Here is a 20,018-nt window from a genome sequence, read left to right as displayed (position 1 = left end):
CAGGATTCACATAGTGATTGCAACTGGAACTGCCATTGTAAGTCAGTGTGGTCACATAACATTGTTTTTATAACCACATCACTTAGTGACAGTTGCCAGTCCCAATTACCATCGTTAACCAAGGACTATCTATATACATTTTCACTGTAATTTGACTGGATAAAATAATTGAACTGAAGACAGAGAATTAACTAGTTTATTTTTTATGAAGAAATTTACAACAATTTTATTTGTTTGCAAATGTATATATATTTATAAAGTAATGATGTCATATTCCCTAATACATATTAGTTGGATTATTAGAAACACAGAAAACTGGCAGCAGAGAAAGACCTAGTGGTCTATCAAGTCTGCCCACTAAGTTTGTTTTTTAATTAATTAATTATATTGTATTAAGCTTTGTATTTAAAGGGCTAAAGTATATTATGTCATAAACTGACATGTTTTAATCTCAAAAAATAACAAATAATACTCTTGAACAACTCTGTAAGATCTATGTAATAAAATTGTACTTCTATTGGATGGATGGATGGATGGATGGATGGATACAGACAGACAACAGACAGCAACAGTGATAGAGAGATAACACTTACATGCTCATATTAAAACAGTATGTCCAACTTTAACATCTGACAGACTCGAAGGGAGCAATAAAACTTGCAGAGGTCACTAAGTAGTATGACTTGAAGCACACTTTTTACAAAGATACCACTATATTTAAGTATTTTTATATTTTAAAAGTATGATGTTTTGTCATATAATTACAAAGAGAAGAAAAAGGAAAAATTTCCTTTACTCTGAAGTTGACTGATACCTGTTAGATCTTTCGCTAGATCCGGATGGTTCATAAGGCAGTGACTGGCAAATTTCACACATTCAAGACGGATAGGTACATGTATATCATTAAATCTGTTTAAAAAAATTTAATAACCATGTTGTCTTATTTCAATTTTCACCAAAATATTGCATCCAAAGTGAACCAAAAGATGATATATAGAGAATATTTCAACAAAGATTAGGTACAATTTTGGAGGAAAAAAAAGGACCCAGAAAAAACTTATTTCTTAAGTTATGTGCAAGAGAATACATAATTCACTATGATACTACTTTTGCTTAATTGAATTTTATTTTTCTCATCCAAGGAATGGATAAAACACCAGACTACAGGTGTTTTAGAGGGCCTGATTCTTCATCCAAGGCTTCAGTTAGAGTGGTTGAAGCCTATTCGGGTTAATGTATGTTTTCTGTTGTTGTGCATTTTGTGCTCTCTGAACTTGGTTGTTTTCTTGCAGGCGTTTCATTATCAAACTAGGTAACATTGTTGGTGCTAGAAGGCAGTGGGTTTTGCTCTTTCTAGTGGTCTACTCTATCAATGCTGATGGGAGTCATCTTGGTGGTTCTTTGATTAGGTTGTTGTTTACTATTAACTTGTTTCTCTGCACTGGTAGCTCCTTGATTGGGGTATTGTTTACTTCTTGATTGTTGTTCTAGTATAATATTGATGTTAATCTCTGTTTATCTGATGTTGAGTTTTTGCTATATTCTGTTCCTCTCTTATTGTGATATTATTTTTCTGTACTTTTAATTTGTGAAACACCCAAAATTGCTGGGAGTTGGACAGTGTAAAAATAAAAATAATAATAAAATCTGTGCTTTTTTTTAGCCTGAATTTCTTTAAAAATTGTGAACTACAGTATGATTCCAGTTGTCATTTTAACCAAAAGAAAAACAGGATGGAAAAAAACATATATATATGTGTGTATTTCTTTGCATTATTTTTATTGTGAAATGTATTTATAACATATTTACAATTCTACTAGTTAGTTTCTAATGTTATCTTTGAAAGGATAGTAGTATTAATGAAGTGCAATATATCAACTGAATTATACGTTTTGATATTTAGAATAGAATAGAATAGAATAGAATAGAATAGAATAGAATACAATATATTTTATTTTATTTTATTTTAATCCCATTTATATCCCGCCCTTCTCCGAACACTCAGGGCGGCTTACAATTTAAGCACAAACCAATGTGCTTAGCAATAGCCTTCATTCTATGTATATGCCTGTTTATTAGGGCTTTCGGGGGCCCCCAAGCAGCATTATTACAAAGTCAGCTTATTGCCCCCAACAATCTGGGTCCTCATTTTACCTACCTCGGAAGGATGGAAGGCTGAGTCAACCTTGAGCCTGGTGGGATGCGAACCTGCACTAATTGCAGGCAGCTGGTGTTACTTAAGGAGGCATTAGCCCACTGCTCCACCAAGGCTCCACCAAGAATAACAACTTTATTGTCACTTTGAATGTACACTAATCAGCATACATTAAAATGAAATTTCATTGCATACAGCCCTCGAAGGGTCACAAAACTAAGTAAGTAAATATAGAATTATGCATCTACCTACATATATTATATTTATTATTATTTAATTCTGTTGATAAAGAACTACATTATTCAACATAACTCAGTAAATTGAAAGACACTTGCTAGGTTTATATATTTTGCTGAGCTTCACCTTTGTACCAAACATAGTTGCCTGAACAGGCAGTAACAATGCAGAATCAGTAAATGAACTAAATAATCATTGTTTGTTTTGTCCATTTCTTGCTTTCTTTTCCTTTTTTCTGGCATTGTGCCTTGTAAGGAATGCTCAGTACCTCAAAGCAAAAACAAAACAAAACAAGGAAACCACAAAGCCCACTAAGTCACAAATGCAAAAAGAAAACAAATGATTTATGCTAAAATCAGTGATTTCTTCACTGATTCCATTATTGTATTACCCGAAACCAAGCAAACCACATGATAGTTTAGTAAAATGTAGGAGCCCAAAGTTTACAGTTTAAAAACTAATATAAGTAAGTTGATCATAATAGTCTATGAAAATACAAATACAGGTTAAACCTTTCCTAGGATACTTAAAAGTAAGCAGCATAATAGGCAATACTTAAATTTACAGTTCATACTAATATTTAAAAATATATTAAATGTTGAATAATTACAATATGTTAAGACTAAATTACAATTTAGTGAGAAACAAAGTAAAACAAAACATACCTTCCCAAGTAGCATTGCCAAAGGGGTTTGTTCTGAGCTGCCAGCTCTGAATCTTTTGCTCCAAACATTTTTGCAAGAAGTTTTACAACCTGAAGTCGTTCCTCATTGTCATTGCTCTAGAAAATAATATTTTTTAAAGAAAGTATATAAACCTACACAAATAAGCTTTGGAAAACTGTTTCTTCATACACTGTAAGAAAGAAAATAGCAAAGAACTAAACTAAAATCAGAGACATGCATGTAGAATAGAAATTATCCTGTAAAATAAAACCAATGTCAGATGTACCATTAGATAAACATAGAATAAATCACTCCATGTGCAAATTAAATGTGATCAACAACAATTACAAATTTACAACAGCTTTCCTGTTCTATTTTGTGGATCTTTGTGATGGAAATGCACCATTCCGCTGATTTAAGTTAGAGCTACCAGATCTGGATTGTAAATAAATTGTTTTTCGTATATGTTTGCTGGTAGTTCTGAGGAAGGACAGTCACTTACACTGGAAATTAGAGAATTAAAAATATATTATTTTTATTATTGTTCAGTGACAGTTGAAAAGAGAAGTGCATTAGCATTCACTGAGATATTAAAACATATTTGAAATTTATAGCGAGGGACGTTCATCAGAAAAAGGACTGAAAAGAGAGGCATTCCCTAAAACAGAATTAAAGTTCTTATTGAAAAATGGTGCATCATCCATGCCCACTACACATTAATCTTCAATTAATGGCAGTGATATAATAGACTTACCTTAAGTTTAAACTCAAGCTGTGGCAAAACTGAGAGTAAAAGATGGCTGTCAATATTATATAGCTCCAAAATTAAATCAAAAACATGCTCTGAGAGATCACTGATGGATGTTTTTCCTAGCATAAGCACTTGATTAAAGAACTGTGAAAAAAAATCAAAATGTGAACAGCAGGATAGAAACCATAACCTTTTAATTTTTTTAGAACAATTCTAATTTTCTAACTAAACCAAGATTCCCTGTGAAAAATTGCTATTTTCACAATTACATTTAATCCCATTAATACTTCATTCATTAAATTGGGAGCTAACTTTTCATCTACTTTGTCTATGCAATTAAATTCATTACAAGAAAATTAAAATATTAATGGTAATAGATATACATGTTTAGAAAGCTAGTGCCAACTGTATTCTGTACTTACTAAATTCAAAATTTACACAAAGAATCTGACATTTAAATATCTAGAAATAACTGCATAAGTGTATAAAGATTCCTAATGTGAGCTGTTAATGGATCATCAAAATTGAGATACAATTTGAAATAAAATGTAATACATTGCTGTATGGATGGATCAAGAATATAAATGTCAGTTATCTATGTTGACAATTTATATACATATTACATTTTGAAAATCAATCCTTAAAATGATTACTGATGTTATTAAAATAAGTACTTCCTTAGTTCAGAAGACATGTAAGCCTTTGTAAATTGTAATGTCTGTTACAGTAAAAACTAGGTACTAGACCAGGGGTGTCAAACTGCCGGCCCGCAGGCCAGTTTCATCATACCAAAGTCACACCCATCCCATTGCCGGCAACGCAGAGTCGCGATACATCTCGTGACGTGGCGAGTTTGACACCCATGTACTAACTAGACAGTACTTCACTTAGCATAACACAGATTTATTCTATTACTATTTTGAAATACTTTAGTTTTCCTAGACCAATTCTAAAACAAACTGCATGAAGAAATAGTAGGAGAAAATTCTATCTCCCAAAATGCCTAACTCTTTCAAAAGATCATCTCCATATATACATTTCACATGATCAGAATAAAATATGAAAAGTAATTGGTACTTTTTGTGACTGGAATTACTTGGAAAAGCTCAGCTGCAACTATAGAGATGACTGCTAGAAGATAATCTTTTATCATCCAGTTTGTAAGATCATATCTTCCAGCAGATGCTGGAAAATAACTTGCTTTGGGGGGGGGAGGAATTTGTGGAAAAAATATACTGAATATTTTTCATATATAATTTAAAACGTTCAGTGAAGTTTATTCTCAAATAATCATGCACTGGTTGCAGATTCAAACAGATGACAATCAACTCAGTGGTATTCTATTATTAACTTCTTAATTATTGCTATTATTTTACATTTTATCATGTGTCACACAGCTGGCTTTTACTCCAAAGGGTGGCCTAGAACTCAGTCTCCTGGTTTGCAGGCCAGCACCTTAACCACTATAGCAAAATGGCTCTCAATACTAATTGAATATTATCAAGAACTGAACATCTAATTTCATGCTTTAAAGCTATCAGTTACAGAAGGACAGTCAATAGAAACATAGCATAAGATACTCAATACTCAATAATCAATTGCTGTTAACTTGATTTATGAATGTTGCCAGTTCAACTATGATTTGATTGTAGGAAAGTCCTAAACTATTCAATGTGCAATATAAAAGTATATTAACACTAATGATATTCATTTTTGTCTGCATGGTCATTTTAAATTATCACTTACATTAGTAATGTATGGTTCAATAGCCTGGGCTGTTCTCTTCAGTAAAGCCTTTGCCAAGTCATATGCTTGTTTGTTTAAATTCTGAAAAGTATATTTGACACAAAATTATAGGTTTATTCTAAAAATGTTATACTTGATACAAATAAATCAATCAACATAATTGGCTTTTTTTCAAAATTTTAAAGAACAGGATGAGAAACATTGTTTAAATATATTACAACTACAAGCATTCCAATCACTATAGTTTGAGTACATAAAAATAAACATGTACATTAAAGTTAATATTGTGTACAACTTTAAAAGACAGCAACACTCAAGCTCCATATCTCACACGTCATCTACTACTTCAGGACACCCCAGAAGATAGCAGAACGTACATCAGATTAAGATGTACAGGATTCCGCTATCAATCATATAGTTTAATTTTTATCCCACCTCCTCTTCCTCCTCTACTATAGTCTACTCTAGGGCCAAATTTTTATCTTCCATCTCACAATCTAATCATTTGAATTCATTCATTTTAGAATTCATTATATCTAATGTCAATATTCTACAAAGTTATTTTCATACACACATAATACATATGGTATATTCAAAATTCAGACTGGCATTTTTTCTTATTTTAATTATAGTAAACACCTCTAAATTAAATTGGCTTAAAATAAAACCTACAATGCAAATTAATTAAAATGTTTCCAGATTCACTGTTGTCATGCCTCTTCTCCCACTTACTGCTATGGCAATGACAATATATTTCAGATTTTAGTAAGGCAAAATTTAATAATAAAAAATAATAACTATTTGATAGCGAAAGAAAAAGACTGCAAGTATGAATATAATTTACATAATGATCCTCTTCATTAAACTTAGACCAATATAACATTCTTTTATTTCATGCTTTAGAGCAGAGGTATCAAACTGCTGGCCCGCAGGCCGGTTGCATCATGCGGAGCCCACACCCACCCCAGCTCCGACAATGCAAAAGAAGTTGCGATACGTTGCAACATGTCATCTGATGCAGCAAGTTTGACACCCTTGCTTTAGAGCAGGGGTGTCAAACTGCCGGCCTGCAGGCTGGATGCATCATAGCGAAACTGTGCCCACCCTATTGCCTGCAATGGCAAAAAAGTCACATCGCGACACTTTAGAGATTCTCTAAGCAATAGGATAAAATATTGGCTAATTTCACAATTTCAAATAATCAATCTACTCTTTATGTTATAAACTCATGAATAAAAAGTATATTTTGTCAAATATACTATGTATCAATTTGCAATATTTTTGTGTTAAAATGTTAATTCTTACCTTATGTGCAGGGACTAGATTAACTAAAACGGTATCCAAAAGTTCTTGAGATACTGTATCACCTTCACAAATGATAGAACTCATCAAATCTACCATATGCATATGAACCTTCTGGTTATGACCATTGCTAAAATGAGAACAGTGTCAGCTCAGCAACATAGTGTAAGTTATAATGGCCCATCTTAAATTAGAATTTGGATAATTGACAGTGCAAAACCATAATTCTTATCTGGCCCTCAAGAAGTTTCCTACTTGTCATTCTCCTCTTTTCATTGCTTCCCCCCCCCCCCATCTGCCATGGTGAAATAGGTGCATGTGCCATCTTTTCCATTCTGACCAAACCTTCAATAATCTGTCCCAAGCAAAATAAACATCAAGTTCACTGAGAACACAACATAACATAACCTCCTCCAAGTCCATCAGTAATCCTAACAAGATTATTTCTACCTTGCTGCTAGTAATAGTCATTTCAAATGTATTTAAGTTGCTGGCCAGAAGAGGTCTTAACTTATATCCTAGAAAACCCCACTTAGTCAAGATTGCAAGGAAAATATTTTGTGGGGTTAAAAATGTTACTCATCCATGCAACTATTTTCACCTCCACTTTAAGCCTACTCCTAACAATTGAAACATTCTTTCAGTCCCACAACATAGCAAAATTGCTGTTAAATATATACTCACTTGATCACAGAAAATAATGTTCTGTACAGTTGTGTAAAAATTTCATTGCTATCTTCTAGTTCAAAGCATATGTTGTAAGATTTAACCCATGCAATATTCTATTTAGGAGAAAAAGATACAGTAACTATAATTTAATAAAGAATTGGTAAAGTCAGTACTGAATAACTTTGCACCTTAAATACAGATGTTTCAGATATACTTAAAATGCTATTGTATTTTACGCAGAACAGATATTTGACTGACTAAAATTTTGATCAAACTAAGATGAACATGAATGAAAATTATTTATATTTACCTCTAATAAATAAAAATATCTGTTGAATTGTGGGCTTTTTGTATCTTCTAATCCTTTCAGTTGTCTTGTGATGAACATAAATATATCCTGGGGAGAAAATATAGTATATGTTTGTCATCTAAAGTAAATACTTCCTGTATAATCATTTAGTTCATTTAGCTGAACTGGAAAAAATTGTCACTATACTATATTTGAAATTAACCTTTTCCTTTTACAATCCAATGGTGGGAACATCATTCAAGATATTGAAGCATCAATTTCCATCCTCATTTGTTGATTTTATTTTAGCAGAATATTATCTTTTGAGTTTCCCAAATCTGTTACAGAAGATATTGATAAAAGTAGCTCCTGGCCATTCCTCCCCCACACACAAACATATTAATGTATTCCAAATAACAACCATATAAACATAAGGCATTTACTATGATCTTATGTTGGATGTATTAAACATATAACATTGTTCATGGATTTTATAAATAACCACGGTGGACCTATAAGCACTGTATGCAATATGTTTCAATACTACAACAAAAAGCACTGTTTGAAAGAGTAGAAACTGCAATTCAACCAAAAAACTAGCTTTGAAAATGATTCAATGGTTACTTTGGAAAGGTTTCTTGAACTCATTAAGAGGGACTCTGGGAGCAAGCAGCTCTTCTGAGTCCCATAGCTTTTATTTCTTCCCTCAACTATGGGGGGAGGGGAGGGAATATATGATTAAAACCAAATGAATCAGTCTCAGGTCACTTAAATTAGTTCATGTTTAAGGTAACTGGAATTCTTCAAATAATTCCCAAAAATATCCAAATTACATTCAATGAAAGACATTTGTATTTGTTTCAACATATCTTGAGCTAATAAAGCAATCAGTAGCCAAGAAAATTCATAGCCAACTATCCTTAAGATTCATCCATTAATATGTTTGGTTTAATTTTGAAAATTTCAATTAATTTGTTACCAACAGCTATATTCAGCTTTATTTATCTATATTATATTCTTAATAAATATTTGAATGCATATCAGTTAATTTACAAGTATATAATTTTTGTTACATTTCTTTCATTTCATATTTTAATTTTGTTATTCATATTTCTCAGAAAATCAGAAGCTATTATTATTGCTACTAAAGTAGCATTACTATGGTATACTGGTTACCATATAACCAGTCCTCTGGCATATACTATGCTCATTAACCATTTTTAGAATACACAGGTGTGTGACTTCTACCCCAACTTCATCAAATATTGCATTATGAACAGACAAAAATAGTTCTATAATAATGTATAATAATATATAATAAATATATATAACTGAAAAAGCATATGTAGACATACGATAATATACTTGTAAAATGAAAATATTAATCAGAAAAAGCAGCAATGATCAGGTGTTTACTTGATGGTACTAACAAATAAAAAGGTAACCAAAGAATAAATTCATTGTTTTTCTTTTGTGGAAAATAAAATATATAAATTCTAACGTTATTACTAATATAAATACTAATTTTATTCCTACAATTCCTATATATAAATACTAATTTACAGTGTCAACAAAAAAGAGCTAAAAAGATCAAAGTCACTGATCTGTTAACCTGTTAGACAAATTAGACATTGTATCATATACCAAAGAATAATTGGAATAGTTTATGAAAAAATGCATAAAGTCCACTGTATTTATGAATCTATAGAAAACAAAATAATAAAATTTCCCATTATCACATTTCTTTAAAATTCACAAGGAAGATTTCTTAAATCAACATTATCCAAACACCACCACTAGGCGGCTTTATTTCAAAACCCTTGTTCATCCAAGCATACCATACAAGTCAGTATTATAAATCAAGAGAAGAAAGCAAGAATTAAGGGAATAAGAAACAAGAAAGAACTAAGAAGGAAATGGATAAGAAATGAAAGACTCTTCATACTATACACACGGTATCTTTCTACAAATTGTACACTATCTTGATGAACATTATATGAAGCATTCTTTTGAAACTCCTTTGTACATCAATTCTCTGTTCCTCTTTTTCTAAAAAAAAGCTTCTGAGGTCTCTAGCAATTCCAATAACCATACTTACAATTCTATAAATGTGCATGAATGTGCAGAAATCCTTTTCTAATGAGAATCAAGGCTGGAGGATGAAACAAAGTGTTTCAATCAAGCACATTTTCTTTAGACTCTTGGTAAATACCCTAACTGTGGTGGAAAACAATAATTGCCTGAAAGTAACCACATTGTCTTAATGTAATGGCAAATCACTGTTTCGTTTATTAAATTACAATTTATTTGAATCTCTGAACTTACTCATATTGATCAACCACAAAAATTTTAAACAGGATTAAAAAATGCAAATTTAAATTAGTGCTATCTGCACTTAGTCTCATTTGTGTTTTTTACAGCTTCTTTCACCAATCCATTCTTCTTGCCCACCTGGTTAAGAGGCAAAAAGAAACAATGGCTTAAAAATGAAACTAATTTGCAGCTAAACAATTCTTACTACTATACTTCCTTCTCCCTTCTTTTTCAGTCTACCTCCCTATTAATAAATGTTCCCTCTCCAGTTCTGTTTCCTACTACTTTAGTGAAACGGAAGGGAAATCAATTTAAAATAGGCAGTATTATCAATCAGAACTAAAGCTTTCATTGGCTGCTTTCTCCTTTTTTGAAAAATCAAATGTTTCTTTCTGTGTGTGTGTCTCTCTCTCTCTCACACACACACACATGCACACAACCAGAAACACCAGAAAAATAAGAGCTTAATTTAAAGCTTAATTTAAAGGCAGAACTCTGATTTTCATTTTTAATTTTATAGTTCCCCTGCTGAGGGAGGATTTGAACACCCATTATTTAAAATTAATATTAGGAATTTGGCACTCTATTTTGCTGTAAGTAGCATATAAATAAAATCAGATAACAAAGAAAGCAATATGTACAGGACTATGTTACACTCCTTATAATATCAGATATGCTAAATACTATGCAAAAATCTACCAAACTGAAAAGGAAAGACAGTTTATTATTTAATTCACATTAGTTGCAATGCACATCATAAAACATACAATACAGAGTTTCATATGCAATCAAAAACTATGATCTACTAGGCAATTGGCTTTTAGTTGTTTAGAAATAAATATAAAATAGCATTGTTACACACCCAGATTCCAAGAAATTAAGGAAATCACACAGCTTTACCTTAAGTTTATCAGGTGAAGTATATGGTGCTTCAGGAGCATATATTCTAAAAATATCTGCAAGACAACATGCAACAAGCAAGCGTACATCTTTGTCAGGATGCTTAAGAAAAAAATCAGAAGCAAGATGTAAAGCAAGATTGAGATACAACTCTTTTTCCTCTTCAGAGTCTTGGTCCATATCCATAAAGGTTTTTACAACCATCTGCCAAAATAATGTTCAAAAGTTAGCAATAATTATAAATAAGACATTTCGTATACATGCATACATACATACCCGTTGTTGTTTTAACCATTTAGTCATGTCCAATTCTTGGCGACTTTATAGGCAAGTATACTCCATGCTACCCTCTCAAACACAGCTTCTTTCAATTGTTGGGTGTTTATCTTGTATCAGATTTGATATTATCAAGCCAGCAAGTTCTTTGCTTGCCCCTTCTTGATCCACTAACCATTTCTAGCATCACTGACTTCTCCAATAAATTTGCATGCATGACATGCCCAAAGTAAATCAGACATAATCTTATGATTTTGGCTTCTAGTGACGTTTCTCGTTTTATATGTTTTAACACTTCTGTTAGTTACTCTGTTCATGGTATACGCAATAATTTATACCAGCATCACAGTTCAAAGACATCAATTCTTCAGTCAGAATATGTAACTCTCAATAAGAAACTATAAAACGATATATAACTAAAAAGTATTGAAGGGATTGATGCATAAGTATTTTTGAGAGGTAACTGATATACGCGTCTGCAATAAAAATATAGTTTATGTGAATAGTGAAGTGCATTGGTGCTATAAAAATCATGTTTGTTATTTTTTATGATACTATAAGTGTCAGAAGTCCCTGCCACACTCCTGGCTCCAACAAAAAACAAGCCGAGTTCACAGGTGGTTGGTTTATTCAAGAACGCGCTGGCATGCGGTATCCAAAGAAACAGCAAACAATGCTGAAAGACTGAAATCATTGTTTTTAACAAAGAAAACTAAAAATGCATCAGAAAGTATTAAGGATTTGTTTTCAGAAGAGAATTTGCTTTTTAATACCCATATTTATTATATTTCTTCTGAGCATAGTTTGAAATATATTAATGTATTCCACTTTAGTCTAATAGCAACCATCATCTTAAAAAACTCTAGGTTGGTCATCTTGCTACAACCCTGAAAGACAGCAGTGAGATTCAGTTTCAATCCAAATTTTAAAAAGCAGCCCAAATTGATGGAATCTAAACTTTTATGTCTCTCAAACAAACTCAATAAAGGGTTTTAACATTTTGGTTTGCTTCTTTGTCAAATTTGGAGATTCTTTTAATCAACGGGGTAGAGGAAGAATCCAAAATACTGTCACATTGAATTTTGGAAAAGTGATATTTTTATTTAAGATTTATATTCCTCCAGAAACTTAGCATGGCATAAACAGCACTCTCAGCATTGCAGAAACAGTACTCTCACTTCAGTTTTTCCCCATAATAAGCTCTATAATAGGTGTTGGACTGAAAATAGTGACTAACTCAGTGGTGGGATTCAGCTGGTTTGCACCACTTTGGTAGCTAATTTTTTGCTTCCCAGGCCCAGAATGGACTTCTGGAAGCGGCATCCATACAAGACAACCGGTCGTTCACATATTTGAATTCCACCACTGGACTAGCCCCCTCCTCCCAAAATAATAACCAATACCTCTGAATGGCTGAGGCTAGAAGTGTCCTTCCAGTCTTAAGCTAATAACTATAGTACTAAAGATATTTACTACATTGAAATCGAATGCTGTCCATAGTCAACATATCCAATATTGTCCTGATTTCACAATGTCACTGACAAATCAATTTCTTTAGAATATTATGGTTATTATGTATTTAAAAATATAATTACTGAGCATCTCTTAACATTTATGCAAATATTCACACTTTATTTAAAAAACCCAATTTATTATATCAAACAACTCCACAACAGAACAAAAATCACAGCCACACACATACTGCCCCATATAGAAATCCACTAGTACAAATCCCTGATAGATGGCCCCTTCAGCTTCTGTTTAAATACTTCCTAAAACAGTGTTTCACTGCTAAACAGCTCTATTTGAAGATGGTTTTTTTCCTGATGTCAAACCATATTTTATTATCAGTTGAGAAGGAAATAAAATCATGTCTTTAAATCATAACTTTCCTAGTATCTGCAATTATTGTTCTATTGTTTTCCGGGTTCCTTACCTAGAATTATATTTTATAATTGTCAAAATTGAATAACCGCCACCCTCCCCCCCCAAAAAAGCAGAGAGATGGGAAGTATACTATTCCTTCCTTCTCCAACAGAAAAGTTCTTGTTCACAAGAACCACTGTAGCTATGATATTTTGTGTTTATTTAAGTAACCCTACTTTTAGGATCTATATAATATAATCAATTTTTCCTCTCTTATCTAATTAAAAAAGCTCAAGGAATCAAACATATTTACTTAGAAATATTGAACAAAACAAACATTAACATAAAGAGCATGAGGCAGTTTAAAAGTTGTTGGAAACAAAAGACATGCTCTGTTTATTTTAGGCAGGAAATGATCATCACAATTCAATTTAACAAGCAACTAAAAAGAGATTCTTATAAGGAATTTTGTTTCATTGAATTACTTCTGCTCATCAGAAAAACTTCAACAACTTGCTGTTATTTACATCATTAACCTTTTTGTTTGAAGATAAACAATTTCACACACATCCAATTTTGAGCTATCCAAATAAACTTCACAATATATAATACATTACCCACTCACTTTTAATCTTCGTACCATCTCTTCTTTTGAAATTTTGTCAGATATTTCTTTAACTCCTGGAGGATATGTAATTTTTCCATCATTGGCTCTTGTCTTTGAATGAGCCATAGTGCTATTTTAAACCTAGTAAAGGAAAAATTAAATATTGATCACAAAAATATCATTTTAAAATAAAAATACAAATCAAACAGCCAATAAGCTGTATAAGTAGTTGGATGTGTGTAGCATAGATTCATAGTTTGGCTTTAAGATACCTTGTCCAGGTAGAATCCACCTAATCTAATAAGTTTGCAGGCAGGCAATTTCAGCATCCCACATCTACATGAATGCAAGGAGACCCCATTCCTTAAACAGTCTTTTTCCGTTATTGCCTCCATATTATGAAACACTTTGAGCAAGAGAATAATCTGGCTCCTTCCTTATTAGTTTTTGGCAAGATGTTCAAGACTATTTATTTATGCAAGTATTCTAGGATTAAATACTGACAGCTGATTATGCGGGCATCTATCTCTTCCTATAGCTGGAAATATATTATGTTGATTTTATGTTGACTTTGCATTTTACATAATCCACCAGGTCTCAGTTTCACCTGGGTATATAGAAATACCTTATATAAATAAATCCAATAATTATTTGCAAATTATTGTACAGGAATTTTGTAATCAACTGCTTTGCTGAAATACAATTATAACATATCCAAAAATATTAGATTTAAACTATCAAAATCTTTGTATAATGGGAGACTTTAATGCAGTAACAGATGGAACTTTCCTCCCAAACAAGGGAGGAAAGGAGGAAATACATTACCTAAAGCATTTTTTAAAATGGCAAACTTTGTATCCAAGATATATGGAGAGAAAAAAATCCCAAAAAATACAATATACATTTTACTCAAATAGACATAGATCATGGTCTAGAATTGATATGATATGGACATCTTTGGAACTTAACACAATGATACAGAAATTGAGATAGAAACTAATGTTTGAGCAGATCATAACCAAATAAAGATGACTTGGAGAGGAACTAACAAAAAATTAAGATGGTCCTTGAATACTATACTGAAAGAAAAAGAATTTATACAACTAGAGACAAAGGAAATGGATTTTTTTCTTCCAAATAAACAAGAAAGAAGAAACATCGCTTCAAAATGTGTGGGATACGGCTAAAGCATATTTCAGAGGGTTGGCTATAACCGCTAAAAACAATAAAGAAAAGAAACAACAATAGTTAAAATTGAAGGAAGAATTCAGAAAGTTAGAATCAGAATTACAAACAGACCTAAAAAGAAAATACTTAAGAAACAAATGGGGATAATAAAACATAAATTAAATTTTGCCAAGATGGAAATGATGGCTCAACAGATTAAAAGGGCTAAACAGAACTTCTTTGAAAAGGCCAACAAAGGGAGATGGTTAGCATATAGATTGAAAAAAGAAAAAGAGAAAAAAAACTGATAAACAATACAAGATACAAGAAGTGAATTAGTTTCAAAATGATACAATTAAAAAATTATCAAAGATTATTATGAGATACTTTACAAAACAGAGGAAATTCCAAAAGAAAAAATACAGCAGTATTTTAAAAAAGCAGATTTACCAAAAATCTCAGAGAATATTCAAAATATACTAAATGAAAAAATATCAATTATGGAGATTATAGAGGCCATAAAAAAGCAAAAAATGATAAAACTCCAAGTCCAGATGGATTACCTGAAGAGCTTTATAAATCATTACAAGATGTATTAAGTCCTACTTTGAAAGAACTGTGTAATAAAATACTCCTGGAGGCTAAAATACCAAATACATGTACTGAAGCCAACATTACTTTAATACCCAAAGAAGACTCTGATCTAACGCAAATAAAAAACTATAGACCAATATTACTATTAAATTTAGACTATTTGATCGAATTTATACATCTAGATCAAAATGGTTTTCTATCTAAAAGACAGATAAAAAATAACTTAAGAATGATTCTTGATGTGTTAAGAGTACTATGAAATTCATCCAGAGAAACAGATGGCTTTAATATTCTTTGATGCACAGAAAGCGTTAGACAATGTAAACTGGCAATTCATGTTTCAGCAACTTGCAGAAATGGACTTTGGAGAAAACTTTATAAATGTAATTAAAACAGTTTATCATAAACAGTCAAAATAATTGTAAATGGAGATTTCAGAGAAAACATTAACATTAAAAAAGGCACAAGACAGGGATGCCCACTATCTCCATTGATATTTATACTAACACTGGAAGTATTGAATAGAAACATCAGACAAGATATAGAAATTAAAGGACTGGAGATAAAAAAATGAAAAATATAAACTACAAGCATTTGCAGATGACTTGGTTTTTATATTGGAAGATCCATTGGAAACAAGCACTAAACTTATGGAGAAAATATAAAAATTTGGGGAAGTGGCAGGGTTGAAAATAAACAGAGAAAAAACTAAAGTGCTAACCAAGAATCTAACAGAAAAACAAAAAAAATCATCTAACAAAAAAACCCAAATCTTCAAATAGTTAAAAAAGTTAAAATATTTGGGAATTTATCTAACAGCAAGATGTGTAACAATAAAAGAATATAACTATGTAAGAATGCTAAAACAAATAAAATTGTATCTGGAAAAGTGGAAAAACCTACAACTTTCAATGCTGGGGAGAATAGCAACAGTGAAAATGAATATCTTACCAAAAATACTCTTTTCATTTCAAACAATTCTTGTAAGGCTCGGAAAAGCCTTTTTTGATGAACTGAATACAACAATATTGAAATTTATCTGGCAAGGGAAAAAAAGCCAGAATTAGACTGAAAATGCTACAAGAAGCGATAGAAAGTGGAGGATTTGGACTGCTGGACTGGACGTTATACGACCAAGCATCTATTTTAACATGGCTTAAAGAATGGATAAGGCTTAGACTATTATACCTAGAGGGACATGACCTACAAATTGGTTGGCATGCCTTTCTGTGGTATGGGAAGAATAAAACACATAGATACTTTCAAAATCACTTTATAAGAAATGCACTTCTTTTAGGATGGGAAAAAAATAAAAGCAAAAATTTATATTAAGATACCTGGATGGCTTTCAACAATGGAAACTTTCGCTTACCCAAATTTAATTAATTTTTTTTATCCCATTTATATCCCGCCCTTCTCTGAAGACTCAGGGTGGCTTACAATCTAAGAAGCACAAATCAATGTGCTTAGCAATAGCCTTCATTCTATGTATATGCCTGCTTATTAGGGCTTTCGGGGGGGGCAGCGGCATTTTTACAAAGTCAGCTTATTGCCCCCAACAATCTGGGTCCTCATTTTACCTACCTCGGAAGGATGGAAGGCTGAGTAAACATTGTCACAAAGTTGTGACTTATAAAGATATTTTGGACAATGAAGGAAAATTGGAAGACAGACAAGACCTACAAGAAGAAGGTATTGATCTACCATGGTGGCCATATCTGCAAATTCAAACGAGATGTGAAAAAGATGCTAAAACAATGGGATTCTATAAGGAACAGACAGAATTTGATCAGATATTGTTAAAAACAGATTAAAAACTGATTAAGAAACTCTATAAATTTCTGTTAAACTTAAAGGTGAAGGAAGAACAAGTTAAAGAAACGTTGATAATATGGGCAAAGAACTTTGGATATAATATAGAATTAGAAGACTGGCAAAAGTTATGTGAAAGAAATGTAAAATTAACTAAAGCAGTGACATATAAACTTATATAAAATGTTTTACAGATGGCATATGACTCTGGTGAGATTAGCAAAAATGTTTAAAAATACTTCAAACAAATGTTGGAAACGCAAACAAAGACCAGGTTACTTACTATCATATCTGGTGGACATGGCCAAAAGCAAAAAGATTTTGGGTAAAAATACATTTATGGTTGGAGAAAATGACTAAAAAACAAATAGACTTTAAACCAGAATTATTTTTGTTACGAATAATAGCAAATTATGAGAAAGATTGTATATATTTCATTTTACACATACTAACTGCAGCAAAAATTATATTTGCCCAACATTGGAAAAATGAAAATTTACCAAGTGAAGAAATATTAATTAAGAAAATTTTAGAGTTTGCGGAAATGGACAGATTGACTTTAAACAAACATGTCAAACACAAGGCCCATGGGCTGGATCCGGCCCGAGGAGGGTCCAGATTTGGCCCCCAGGGGCTGTCCCAGAAATGGCAAGGAACCGGCCCGCACTGCCCCAGCCCTGGCCCACCGCAAGCCAACTGGGCGCCCTGAAACATGTACACAGAAATGGCGAGCGATTAGGGGCTGGTGGTGTGCAGCAGCAGCTATAGCTCATTTGCCTCAGCTCGCCACACCCAGCCACGCTCCACTTTGCCTGGCTTCTCCTCCAGTCACTCTGCTTTGCCAGGCAGCTTCTTTCTCTCTCTCTCTCTCTCTCTCTCTCTCTCTCTCTCTCTCTCTCTCTCTCTCTCTCTCTCTCTCTCTCCTTTGCCAGGCAGCTTCTTTCTCTCTCTCTCTCTCTCTCTCTCTCTCTCTCTCTCTCTCTCTCTCTCTCTCTCTCTCTCTCTCAGGATGCTTTGGTTACAAAGCCAGGTCTCCTCTCATGGAGAGGGAGTGGACCTCCCTTTGACCCATGCACTTTGTCCTCCTGTACCCACCATGAATAACCTGGCCATGGAGAGGGAGAACAGCAGCAGCAACCTTGAGGAGATAAGCGCAGGTGGGCGCCCCCTTGGGGAAGTGCGGCTAGGCAAGGCAAGGCTGTGGGGTCCTGGTGCCGTGGGAGCTCAAGGGTCGGGCTGGGCTCTTGACCTTCACTGCCCGGGGCTCCGGGCAGTTTGTGCCACCGTACAGTTTGTGCACAGCCTGAGGCTCAGTGAGCTCCTCCAATGGACCATGCCCCGGTGCTCGCCCCGGTCCCTCCCACCTTCCACCAGAGACCCTCGGATCTGCCCCAGTCCTGTTCAGGCCCGCACAGGTGCCCCCAACATGATGTCAAGCTGGCCACGCCCCACTAGTAAGCCACACCCATGCTCACCACACCAACCTGGCCCCCCATTGGCAACCACAATGCTGATGTGGCCCTCAATGAAATTGAGTTTGACACCCCTGCTGTAGATTTACCTTTTGCAACCTAAACATTTCAAAAAATCCAGAATTAATCTTATGTTTCAAATATTTCTAAATTCTGTGGGAAGTCAGCTCCTCAGAGAAGGGCAGAAAAATATATTTCCTCAAAGGATCTTAAAGAGGCAGGAAAACATGCCCAGTTTTTCTTGATAGCCCCAGGTCTCCCTCCCCCAAGCAGAAACCAATTCTGTAGAAATGCAGATTTAAACCACCAGGAAGGTTGCAGCTAGGAGATTAAGAAGACAAAGACCTAAAATCTACATACCCCATCCAAAAAGTCATCAGCCCATCCCCAGGGAAGCAGGACATGACCTTTGGACATAATAGGATTAACCCATCACCATCAGAATACCAGAAGGTCACCCTCAGACTCAGGTCAAAAGTTCATGACACAGGAAACAGCCTCAAACAGGAACAGGAAATCACTCCAAACAAAAGGCTCAAGAGGGTATTAAAACCCACTTCCTACATGTGCTCAGTCCTTTTTTTTTTGCCAGACCATCTTCCTGTCTGGCTCACCTCTTCAATAAACTACAACTTTCTTCCTAAAGCAGTCGCCATGTTTATTCCCAGCTTGGATGGAACCATGATAAAGACTTTTCTTCCAACAATTCCTTAGAATCAATTCAATTCGATTAATTTCTCAATCTAGAACCTTAACATCAAATTCCAAATTTGTTTTACAAAAATCTGTTAGTTTTATGCTTACAGATCAAAACTAAGATAAACACTTGTGCTGGGTGTATGTTCCGAATTTTAAAGAAATTATTTTTATTTCATTGGTTAATGCTCCCTTGCCTTCAGGCAGTCACAGGTAAAATTGTTAAGTATTATCATTAGCAATTGCACTGGCTGCAAAAGTTGTGGCTGCCTTAAGGGAAAAAAAACCTGTAAAAGACTGATATAAAATGTAGCTCAGAGTAATGTTGATGATTAACAGATACATTAAAATGTTTTATCAGGCATTCCCTTTTCCCCTAATAAGGTACACTGGTTCTCACCTATAAAGCCCTACATGGCTTAGGCCCGGGATATTTCCAGGACCATCTGCTGCCAGGAACGACTTCCCATCGCCCGGTGCGCTCACACAGGGAGGGCCTTC

General features: G+C 33.5%; 1 protein-coding gene across 1 annotated transcript in view; it reads right to left on the bottom strand.

Moving 5' to 3' along the window:
• PDS5B (PDS5 cohesin associated factor B) overlaps positions 1-20,018 on the bottom strand; it is an 82,421-nt gene that overhangs the window by 52,619 nt on the left and 9,784 nt on the right. Inside the window, exons 2-10 of the mRNA XM_083362431.1 lie at positions 13,795-13,917; positions 11,028-11,231; positions 7,836-7,922; positions 7,541-7,638; positions 6,860-6,986; positions 5,555-5,635; positions 3,812-3,952; positions 3,058-3,173; positions 815-909 (exon numbers count right to left, since the gene is read on the bottom strand). Coding sequence (XP_083218557.1) covers positions 815-909; positions 3,058-3,173; positions 3,812-3,952; positions 5,555-5,635; positions 6,860-6,986; positions 7,541-7,638; positions 7,836-7,922; positions 11,028-11,231; positions 13,795-13,902 — 1,057 coding nt within the window. The 5' untranslated portion in view covers positions 13,903-13,917. The remainder of the gene's footprint in view (positions 1-814; positions 910-3,057; positions 3,174-3,811; positions 3,953-5,554; positions 5,636-6,859; positions 6,987-7,540; positions 7,639-7,835; positions 7,923-11,027; positions 11,232-13,794; positions 13,918-20,018) is intronic.

This window comes from Vipera ursinii, assembly GCF_947247035.1.
Source record: "Vipera ursinii genome assembly, chromosome: 4".
Lineage (NCBI taxonomy): Eukaryota > Metazoa > Chordata > Lepidosauria > Squamata > Viperidae > Vipera > Vipera ursinii.
Note: the sequence above shows the minus strand (reverse complement) of the source record. Positions and strands in the feature narration are given on the sequence as shown.